Genomic DNA, 12,143 nt, shown 5'->3' with positions numbered 1-12,143 from the left:
ACACTTCTTAGTCCTAAAAAAACGCTTAAACATTTTTGCTTCACAAGCTCACAACAACACATAAATCAGTCTTCTAATCCTGATCAGTTTTCTTCAATAGTCTTCTGTTTACAAAAAACACTTTGGATACCGCAGCCACTCAAAGAAACATGAATCAGTCTCCTTCTATCCTGCCGACAACGCCAAATGTTTTGGGAGAAATCTCAAATAGGTTCTAGAGTGGTCGGCTGTACCCAAAATGAATCAGACACACACTCGCCTTTGCTATAAGATATGAATACATTTATTAGCAAAAAAGCAAGCATTACATAGAAGACATCCAAAAAACTACCCGTTTGTCAGAGTAAGTGTCGAATTACCCCTCCCACAACTCGGCAGTACACACAATATCACTCGTTTGCTAGGATTACGCTACAAGCTATCCCCCGCAAAACAGTGGCAATCAACACAGTTGCAATCATCACACACAGGTGAAAGGGTTAAACAGGCCTTCTTACCTCGACACGGAACTGGAGAGCCAAGGCAGTCCGGTTAAGAATAAGCCAAGGAAAAACCCAACGCCGGGCGTTTTGCCAGTACCCACGGCCGACTCTGACTAGACTTCCGGGTTCCCTGTCTTTTATACCTTTCCCTCAGCACCTTGCGGAGGGGGGGGGGAAGGACCTATCCGCCCCCCCGTCCGCAAGCTCTCAAAACAAGTTTCGGCTCCCACGGGACCAAAATCCCGTGCGAAACAGGCTCTTTCTCACAGAAAAACAGGCATTTGCTACGATAAACAGCAGGTGCGCGGCTAACTAAAAACTAAGGCCGTGTTTTGAGAATCTAGGGCATCTTCAGGACACAAAACTTATTTTTTCTCACTTCAATCCCACTGACAAGCTGTAATTTTTGTGCCCTTTTCTTTATAGTCCTAAGCAATTATCCTTTCTACCCTTGTTTTCTGTCTGTTCTCTTCTTCTATTTGATCATTGGGTTGCCTTGTCCTACCATCTCTTCATCGGTTGCAGTGGTGATATTGCATCTCCCTCCACTTGGAGAAAATCCCTGACTCTGTGTTTTTGGCATATATTTTACACTACTTTAACATTTTGAACTGATACTGCACCCTTTCATCTTCTCCTCTGCTCCACGCAAGCCGTCTCCTGCTAATATTAATGCTGCTGCTAGCCTGCTGCCCTTAACCTTCCTTCAAATCCATCCCGACCGCACTTCACATCACCCCCCAGTACCATCACCTCCTTCCTATCCATTTCTACTCCCTGAGCACTCTCCTTCCTCTCCTCCCACTCTTACCCCCTCTAGCAGCCGGCTTCCTTAAACAAAGACGTGACTACACATCCGTGTAGCCTTTTAGAAGAATCTGAACCACAACGCACATGGTGGAGCTATTTGCATCACAGATGCCGGTGTGCTTCACAGAGGGAGTGATGGGTGGGTGGATGAAAAGAAAACTAGAAACAGCATTGTAGCAGTTATTGCTCTTATGAATCATTCATTGCAGATTTGTAGGACGAAAGAATACATCAGAAAATAATAAGTTGCAAAAATCGTCTTTCTCTCCAGAGTGTGATACCTTTGTAAGCTCAAAGTTGTATTTGTACATGTCCAGTATATGCCTAAGTTGTCCACAAATGTGCTGCAGAATACCTTGACTGACTTTATCTTTACTTAAAAATTTGAATTTTAATACAAGTGTCTTGATTTACTGAAATAGGCTGCAGGTAAGATAAATGCAAAAGCCTGCCGCATCCTTCCAGGTACGACTTATATGCCGCAGTGCAGGTTGCGAAAGCATTAGAGTTTAAAAGAAGACAGAAAGATAGGATGAATCACTTTATTAAAATGAAAGGGAGCTTTTGGATTTAGATGCTGCAGGTTGATAAAATACATAAATACAAAGCTGCAGCCTTGGCTTGTGTGCAAAGGGAACTGCTCCCGGTGCTTGTCCTTGTGCGAAGGGTTGAAGGCAAGGGTAGAAGCACAAACAGACACAAACAGACGTATTAACTATTTCTCATTTTCTCTATACAGAATTTAAACTGAGTTTAGATACATAAAGAAAATGCCATATGTGGGTGAATAAAACATTAATAAACTAAAATAAACCTTACAAATATTTGTTAAAGCATAAATTCTTCAAAATATACCCATTTCTCTTTTGCATTGTGGACTTGAATTTTATTCCAACCTCCATGAAGCAAGGATCATGGATAGTATGCATGCCTTTGGATTGTGGAGGAAAACTTTAAAGCATCTTTAACATAAAACCCAGAACAAAACAGAAATCTTCTTTCTGTGAGGCAGTAGTGCTAACATTCACTTTCCTGCTCCGAAAAGAAAATGGGCAATTTCAAGGCATAGGAGCGAGGAGATTTGAATGGCTGGATAGATTAATTTTCATTATAGCGAGCTCCTGTTTTATTGAGCTGATAAGTTTACTAAATGGCAACTCATGTCCTATGCTGCCAAATCTCATATCCACTGGCCTTCATTATTATTTAACATACCTTTATTTACAAGCAGGAACTTGTGCTTAACTGGGGGAAGTATATGTAAATGTCAAAACACAGCCTTATCTAGCTTTAACATCTCTCATTTGCTGAATGCGCTGGGGGATAACCACAAAATTTGAACTTGTCACATTCACCTTCCATTTCATCCAAAGCATGGGCCCAAAACTTACTTAGCCTTCCACTTTATATGCAAAGTCACACATATGAGATGTTTTTCAAAAGTGACACACAGAAAAAGACTTGTCGAAAGGAATGGATATATTTTCTCCGTTTTACTTCGTCTTGAACTTGAAATGTCATGGCATGTGTTTGACATGTCTCCTTTTTTTTGTATTTTTTTGTACAGAAGTCCTTCTCTCTGGTGTTGGAGGCTCTGGATTATGACAATGACACATCAGAAGCAGGTAGGCTAAATTTATGGGTTTGTTGTATTAATCTTTTTTTTAATTAAATGTATCTGTGTGCCCTTTTTAATCCTGTATGAAGGAATGTACATAAATTGGGGAAAAAAATTCAAATGTCACCATCCTGTTCCTGTTGGTCAATATCAGCCACTGTATTTCCCATGATTACAGCTGTACATGGTACATTGGTCAAACTGCACCCATCTATAGGCCGTAAAGTGTGTATCATCTCCTCTTATTAGTGGTCAATATAAAACAACAACCCAGATTACATTGGAAAACTATCAGTCATGGGGTGAAGGGCTCAAATTAACCTGATATTTTCCTGAAACTTCCAAAGTCGTTGTTTTTACATAGTTTACAGGACTGTCTCAGAAAATTAGAATATTGTGATAAAGTTATTCATTTTCTGTAATGCAATTAAAAAAACAAAAATGTCATACATTCTGGATTCATTACACATCAACTGAAATATTGCAAGCATTTTATTATTTTAATATTGCTGATTATGGCTTACACTTTAAGATTAAGATTCCCAGAATATTCAAATTTTTTGAGATAGGATATTTGAGTTTTCTTAAGCTGTAAGCCATGATCAGCCATATTAAAATAATAAAAGGCTTGTAATATTTCAGTTGATTTGTAATGAATCCAGAATGTATGACATTTTTGCATTACAGAAAATAAAGGACTTTATCACAATGTTCCAATTTTCTGAGACAGTCCTGTATAGGCGGTGGAGACCGTAGTGCAGGGCTGCGGTCCTTGGGGAAAGTCGAGCTCCTCACCAGATTAGAAGTGAGTCTTAATTGTGCCCCAATATCAGTACAACATTTGTACAGTCCAGATAAGAACATCTAATTTAGCTTCAGTATTTTACAGTTCGACAGTCGTAGGGGACATTTTTTACAGTTCTTATAAGAACACTTATTAATATGATAATATGAGAAACATTTTCAATGTACCGGTAGTCCATTTTACTCTTAACAGAATACTTCTACAATCCAGCCTTAAAATGTTTTTTTTATGTGCAGAACTTGAATGCTTCTTTCACCAGGATATTTACTGCAAGTCAGTCTTATTTTCCACACACACATAAATGCTAGTTTATGAGTATGTATCGCTTGACATGATAAAACAATGTGAAAATATCCATAGTGTCTTAATGTCTGTGAACGTACTGTACAAGTTCAGAGGGTCTTCTATTCAGACCCTGTAATTTCCTGCTTGTTCTACTTGTTCACTTTGCTCATAATCGGGGAAAGCTCCTTGACAGGGGATGTGAGTTGCATACTATAAAAAGCATAAAACAAGGACAAAACAGACAGCCTTCCTCATCCCTGTCAAGCCACTACCTCCCTTTCATCCTCTCATCCTCGTCCTCCTTCTCAGCCAGTGGAGGGACCGTAGTTGGATCCAAAGATGGCTGAGATAATGAGAAACTGAGACATGCCGCAGCAATCCTCGTCCTTCTTCTACATCCAGCTTACCTATCCTCCTGCATCTCTCCTTCCCTCTCCCCTCCAGGGCCGATCTTACATCTTGTTTGCATTGTCCTCTATTTCCACCTGAGCTGCCGACAGCCCCTTACATTGAGGGTAAAGCTGCTCACTAGGCCGACAGCTTAGCTCAGCCCAAACACGGGTATCCTGTAGCAGTCTGGACGGACTTATTGGGCCCAGCTGCCAATCAGAAAGGATTACCGGACATGACTGTATCCTCTGAAACAGTATTCAGAAGCAGAGAAAGTATGATGCTGGTTGAGAACTGACAGTCTGACCTTCACTGAGTTTTTATTGAATAAATGTAGCTTTGGTGTAAATGTTTGAGGCCTCCTTTTCGCAGTTAAGCGATAAATCCAGTTTCTAAGTCTGGTCATATGTTTCATGTTTTTCGCTTATATTTTACTCACTAAATTAACGGTCAAAGTTGGGATGTAATGTAAAAGGATGTATTTTTTATGAAAAAAATGGGTTAAAAAGCTCAAGCAGTCGGACAGTTTCAGCTTGAGCTACTCAGTTATTTTTGGTCGTATTAGTAGGTCAGTTGGTAGACTAGATTGACTTTTGTCTTGTGTTATCTTGAGTGTCACTGTGTTGTAGCAGCTTTTCATAAAAGCATTTTGTCAGTGCAGAATTATTTTACTTTAAACTCTCACATAAAGCTCAGATTGTATAGTATTTTTTTTAAAGATGAAGGCTTGCGTAGTTTCTGATTACATTTTTTTATCTTCATGATTTATTGCTTGAAGCAAAGCTAAAGCATGCAATTGTAAAATAATATAAAAAGCAAGGGAAGCTCTAGAAGAATGGACGGTATTGTTTTTACACTGAGCCACATTCAGCCATGCATTCGTAGCACACTCCAAGTTTAAAGAGACATAGACAGATACCGTTTCTATTGAGTCTTTGCATGTCATTTTCTATCATACACACGATCTATGTGGCTCAGTGTCTTGCTCAAGAAAACTTGGACTTATACATTGCAATGCCAGAAACAGAACCACCAACCTCCAGGTTGGCAGATGACTTACAGTATGTCTGTTGTCTCTCTGCTATTTACAATTAATCACAGGGTTGGGATTGTATTTCATAATTGTTTTCTTCGCCATATAAACTGTATCACAAAGGCTTAAAAAAAAAAGACTGTGGGACAAATTTTCCTTCACGCCACCATTTACAGAGCTTTAACCACAGACAAGACATATGTCACGCACAAAGATCCTTTTCATGTGTCTGTGCATAGTTACGAAATGATGATCCTCTCAGAAAAACAACTAGTGCTCAAGGGATGGTTTTAAGTGTTTTAATAAATACAAATGATCTTCAAACAGCAGCAGTTGGATTCTCTCTTTGTTTTTCCTTCTGTTGGCATATTTCCTGTCCTTTTTTGTGCTCACCTTCTGCTGCATTTAATTTACAAGCATTTCACCTGTATTGATGTAACACTCAGCTTCAAAACTAACTACATAGCTGGAAGATTGTCGTAAATCTAGAATAGCTTTTCAATAAAATTCAGCACATCTTTGTAGTAAGTACCTCATACATATGAAAGAAACCATCTATACTAGATGTCAACTAAAAATAACAGCACCAAGGGAATTATCTTCATGCATCAAATACAGAGGAGACACAAATATTATCCAGCGGAGTTATCGACTTCTAAGGTCTATTGATTCGTCAGTAAGTGTTATGGAATAGCAAGTGAAAGTGGGTGTTTTCTCTCCTGCAGTGCTTTTTTCCCCCTGCTATTGCCAAGGGCAAACTCTGCACAGCTCAAACCAGGCAGCGAGGAAGAGATTCAAAAGTTTTCACTACCTACAGGCACAAACCTCTGTAGATTTTTATATGTGTAAAGTTTTAATGCCATTCAAGCTCAGGACTTCTTGTCTCTGCACCCCCATCCCCCCGCGTCTCCTACCTTCTCTTGATCTCATATGTGCGAGAGCTTCTTTCTCCCAGTTTACCTATTAGTGCTGTACTTATGGCACCTCATTGAATCACATCACAAACTAACACACTGTTAGACTCAAAGTCCAAGTGGAAGGCAGGTTAATAAAAAGTAAAAGTAAAGGGCAACTCAACACAAAGAGCTCAAAATAAAAGGAAAATGAAATCGGGCAGATGATGGACAAAAGGGAGTGAATACTGACGTATCATTACAACAACAAAAAATAGAGAATGATTGGGAAAAGATACAATCTAAATCTAAAAGGAGCAGGAGAAAACCTGGTTTCAAACTAAAACATAAATCAAGGAATTTCACAAAGCAATGTCAACACAGGATGAAGAAACAAAGAGCAAACATAACACAGAAGATCCCAACATGAAAACTCACAGACCCCAAAAGTTAAGTCAAGATGAATAAAATGAAACTAAATAGACAATTTCACCATCCCTGCTGCACTGCAGGACTATTCTGTTATTTCTTCTTGGGAGTAAAACTGGAGTGATGAAATAAGCTGTTTGACGTGCCAGGTTCATACAATAACATAAAACCCAGAATAGAGTGTGGCGCAGTGATGAGTGTGAAAACCCTCGAGCCTGACGTCTGACTGCAGGTGGTAAAAAGGATTGAGCAATGGCCGAGCTAAAAGTTCAATGTCCACCGTGTCCTCAGTCCTCTTTTACTCTCTAACGCACACATGCATGCACACACAAACACACTCGGCGTGTACCCTTGTTTTCATTCCTTTGTCACAATCCACAGTGATCTCATCCCTCCATCAGGCAGTTTGTGTGTGTGTGTGTGTGTGTGTGTGTGTGTGTGTGTGTGTGTGTGTGTGTGTGTGTGTGTGTGTGTGTGTGTGTGTGTGTGTGTGTGTGTGTGTGTGTGTGTGTGTGTGTGTGTGTGTGTGTGTGTGTGTGTGTGTGTGTGTGTGTGTGTGTGTGTGTGTGTGTGTGTGTGTGTGTGTGTGTGTGTGTGTGTGCGTGCTGCTTCCTTTCCCTTTAGGCTTAATTTGCCTCTGGCTGTCACACACACACACACACACACACACACACACACCAAACCACACATACACACTCCACTGCTGATGTACCTTCAAAGTGATGTTCAAATAAGTTTCTTTTCATACTCACCAGCATCTCTTCTCTGTATTTGGATAAGATACACTGGAAGTGTTCACAATTCACATGTGAATGCGTGGTGCTAATTCTTTGTGTGTTTTAACACCATGGCAGGGAGGGAGAATAATAAAGATTGAGGGGATGACAGCCCCTCTGGGAAATCCCCTCCGGGGGTCTGGATCAGAGTTGCCCCGAGGCCCGACTGGGCGTCTCTGGTGTCATGGCTGCGGCCTTTCTTCTCCACAAACCCTCAACCCCTTCTTTTATCTGGTACCACAGTCAACTTTAGTGTGCAGCAGTATGCATGCTGGAATTCTTTTTTTCTTTCTTCCGCTTCACTGATCATATCCATCCTATACAACTTATCTGAGCTGGTGATTGTGCGTCACAAAATTCCAAACTGTAATGCAAATAAAGAAAACAAAACGTACACATGATTAAACCCAAAAAAGACAGATCTTTATAGTGTTGATCCGACTGAAATGTGTAGTTTTGTTAAGTGCATATATGACTCTTTGAACTCATTTTACTTACCAGCCAATAAGTTGAAACTTTAGTGTTTCCAGCCTCAAGAGGCAGCTCTTTCTCTTTCTGACAAGCTCTTTTTCTTTCTGACAAGCTCTTTTTCTTTCTGACAAGCTCTTTTTCTTTCTGACAAGCGTTTTTTCTTTTTGCCTGCTGCACAATGACTCCTTATTGCCCTAGAGGGCTGAGGAACGTGCTAAAAGACCACACAGTTCATGGAAACACTCTTTATCACACTTGTAGCACCTGCCAATTTTTTACCAGACTACTGAAAATAAAAGCTCTAATTGTGGCTCTAATGGTGTAAACATGTATTTCTTCTGTCCTTCAGGTCAGCTGATTGAGCGGGTCCTCCTGTCCTCCATGCTGAACCCTGGTGAACAGTGGCAGACGTTTCGTCACCATGGACGCAGTCTCACCTTGGAGTACCGGCTACGCTTCCGATGTGACTCTAATTACTACGGACCTTTGTGCAACAAGTTCTGCCGAGCTCGCAGTGACTTCTTCGGCCATTTCACCTGCGACCTCAGCGGGTCCAAAGTCTGCATGGAGGGCTGGACTGGACCGGAGTGCAAAGAAGGTAAGAGAGGAAAACTGAACAGTTTCATTTCAAATGACATCAAATCACATTGGGGAGTTTTTAAACATGTGTGCTGTGATGGATTACATCACTGGGACATGGAAATACTGTAAATGGGAATTAATAAATCATTTAGACACAAACAAAAACAATAAAAAGTCACATTTCTGAAACAAACCAGAATGTTGTTTGAAATGCACAGCCATGGCGTAGAATTTTAAAATTAGTCTAAACCAGGGGCTACACATACAAACAATAACAACAGAAATATGATGAGAGACTGTATGATGTGGTCACAAACTGATCAGTGACCACATGAAAACCACCTGTCTGGAGGTATTAGGTCATAGGTGCATGGACCTGTATGACCCTATAATGATCATCTTTAAAAAAAAAAAAAAAAGGTTTTATACCAGAAAATAATAAAATAGTGATGATATTTAAAATATACATAAAAATATCTGGTGTGTTATTAATGATTCAAAGAATTATTATTATTTAGAAACTGTTGGGGGTGATTTTAATTTAGATAAATAATAAACACTTCAAATAAAGAATAGGGTTGTGTTATGTTAGGCTTTAAAGGATTTATCTGTCCAAACCCTTACTTTTCTTGTATTCTTTGAATTCCATTACAAAGGGTTAAATGAGTGTTTTCCATAATCGTAACTGCATAATGTTGTAGAATCAATATTAAAAGAAAAAATACACACAATAATGTCATTAATGTTTCCCTCCCTGTAGCTGGAAAGCTTTTCCCCGTGTATACTTTTGACATGACCTGTTTCTTTAGAGTAAAAACAATATTTTTGTCCTTTAGCTTTGAATGAAGCTTCCATTTTAGTTTCCATTAACCTGACAATGTTTTCCTTTAGGATGTTTTTCATTTTCAATTTGGACTTCAGAGGCCCTTTATTTGTAGTTAATAGCTGTTAAAATAAACTTCATTGTTTCCATTACCACCCATTTCCTTTTCTTTTTTTTGTGGCTTTTAAATACTTGGTGATATCAAAATAATTATCGTATAAAATTCCTCATTTATATCGAATATGTAACCATACAACTGAGTGAAAGTCTTAAAATAATTATGGCAAATAGAAAACCAGCCTCATGAAAGAAGAATGAATGATCCGCTCATCTACTCCTGGTGATATCACTCCAGGGTTATTACACTGTTGTACGTCAGTGGACATCCGTTTAATTTCGTGGCGAGTGTGTGGGGCGTTATCGACTATGGCTCATCAGCTGGTTGACCTCACTACTCAACCTCGGAGCGGCTGCCAGTTTGCTGCAGTGGTGAAGTGAACGGAGGAAGCCAGAGTGGAAATCCAGAGAACCCTGAAGGACATTGAGCCAATTTAAGGACATCCTGCAGCCCTGCCCATATCACCCCTGTCTCACTTCATCTGACTTCCTCATCATCATGGCACTGATTGGAGTGCAGAGAAGCAGGAAGTTTAAAAGATAAGCCACAGTCCCTCTGTTACCCCCTGCAGGTTGCTAATCAACATGAGACTCCATTGAATTGTCATTAGGCATTGCATATACTAAAAAGGTGCAAATTGAGGGTAAAAACATACATGTCATGGTGGGTGTGGTCTAGTTTGTAATTTCTCTCTACCTGTGTGGATTTTGTCTTTGCAGCTGTGTGCAGGCAGGGGTGTCATCAGGCTCACGGCTCATGTACTGTACCTGGAGAATGCAAGTAAGTTAGACAAACACTTTATGATGTGATGGTGTTTCCATTGCAGACACCAGATTTAAGTCATACTGTGAAACTCAAAGCATCATTTGTTGCATAGACGTCACCTCCAGAAGGTTGGAAGTTTAGTAGAAAAGAAAAACCCTAAATCTGTTATTTATAAATAATTTCAAATAAGTATCGAGCTGAAAATCTAATGCACTCTTATCAAATGTATTTATATGAACCGACTAAGAACCTGAAGATGTAGTTTGTATAACATCCTACCTCCTGAGTTGACAAAGAGAGTATGACGGCATGTTTGTGCCACAGACAAAAGAAGTACGCTCAAGTGACTGGAGCAGCTGAAGCCTGTAGCTACATAATGGGAATAGTTCAATGTTTTCGCAGCCTGCAAACATTACGAAAAAAAAGGAATGTTTTTATCCTAAGCATAAAGATAGAGAAGGTGTCTGACATCTTAACCCAAACCTTTATGAGAGTTATTTAGATTTTTGATGAAAGGAACAATATTCCAACACAAAAGTGACAACTGATTCTGATTCTTTTTTCCCCTTCATTCTGAGAGTTAAACGCTTGTAACATCATTAGACGTAAAGTGAGCATTATTGTTGGTGAATTTGAGAAATATGCAGAAACCAAAACAAGGCGCACTCTGAATCTATGTGCATCAATCTTTGCTGTAGATTTTCATATTTATACAACACTGCCTAAATAAACAAGGTGCTACTTGTTAATTGGGTAAAGGTTATTTCCAGAACAAAGTTGAACTGCTTAATCGCCAACTACTCGTGTCACATTTGCATCTCCAGTGAAATACACTGTAACACTGTTATACTGGAAATACTGCCATACTGCCAACGACATTAAACAAACTAATTAAAAATGCCATGTTTCTAAATATTGAACCACAGCAGTGCTTAAAAACATGAAAAAGGAACACTGCTAAGAAGTTGTCCATGTATTCATTGTAATAACTAGTGTTTTATACTTTCATCAAGTATTCCACTCAAGCAAAGTGTTAGCTGCACTCCTGAGACGATAACTAAATGAAGACAACACACAAACATGTCCCAGATGTTTAACTGGTATAATGATTAGATTTTTTAATTATGGGGTGGTCAGATAATTACTATGAATCGATGTGAAATGGCGTCATTCCTTTTAAGTGGTCATGTTAGTGCTTGGGCGGATATGTTGATTGACATCTGTGTGACTTTGTGAAATCAGTACCACAGTCCTCAACTTTGATGATACAAGTGAAGGAAGGCAGTGATGGGGACTTATTTTGTGTTCAACTCAAGAATAATTTATCTCTAAGTCAACATGGCAGTCGAGCTAATAATAGAGTGTAATTTTGTAGTAGTACTTAATTCAAACCACTGCAAAGGAACATAATTAAGATATTTAAGAAATTGCAGCCCTTGATTGTGTCTTCTGGCATGCCACTTCCTGGTTGACATATGTGGCTTTATTTGTTTGTTATTATATTTCATTTCATACTTATCTAATTCACAATATACATTTTTATTACACTTTAAGATGAAACAAATACATCTGAAACTGCTTGATCTGACAATATTTGTTCTGTAAACTCCCCTCACTGTAACTAGTTGAAGTTGAGTCATCGAGTGTGCGTGGACGAGCGTGAAGTGTAATGTTTCAACACAAATGGGTGTTGAATCTTATGTTATTTCTTGAGCTTTTGTAAATTATTCTTTCCTTCCAGGCATTTGCAGATGCTGCAAAATAGAATCATTTCCAGAGTCAGAGCAAATCAAATATTTTGTCATATTTTTGTTGGATTTTAGTCTGACTGGCTACCTGCAAGGGAGATTGAATCCCATGAAA

At 39.1% G+C, this 12,143-nt stretch overlaps 1 protein-coding gene across 2 annotated transcripts in view; it reads left to right on the top strand.

Moving 5' to 3' along the window:
- Positions 1-12,143, top strand: part of LOC133441789 (protein jagged-1b) — a 60,100-nt gene that overhangs the window by 34,145 nt on the left and 13,812 nt on the right. For both annotated transcript variants that reach the window (XM_061719428.1, XM_061719427.1), the window contains exons 3-5: positions 2,860-2,917; positions 8,342-8,590; positions 10,235-10,295. In XM_061719428.1, the coding sequence (XP_061575412.1) occupies positions 2,860-2,917; positions 8,342-8,590; positions 10,235-10,295 (368 nt within the window). The remainder of the gene's footprint in view (positions 1-2,859; positions 2,918-8,341; positions 8,591-10,234; positions 10,296-12,143) is intronic.

Source organism: Cololabis saira, chromosome 4 (assembly GCF_033807715.1).
Source record: "Cololabis saira isolate AMF1-May2022 chromosome 4, fColSai1.1, whole genome shotgun sequence".
Lineage (NCBI taxonomy): Eukaryota > Metazoa > Chordata > Actinopteri > Beloniformes > Belonidae > Cololabis > Cololabis saira.
Note: the sequence above shows the minus strand (reverse complement) of the source record. Positions and strands in the feature narration are given on the sequence as shown.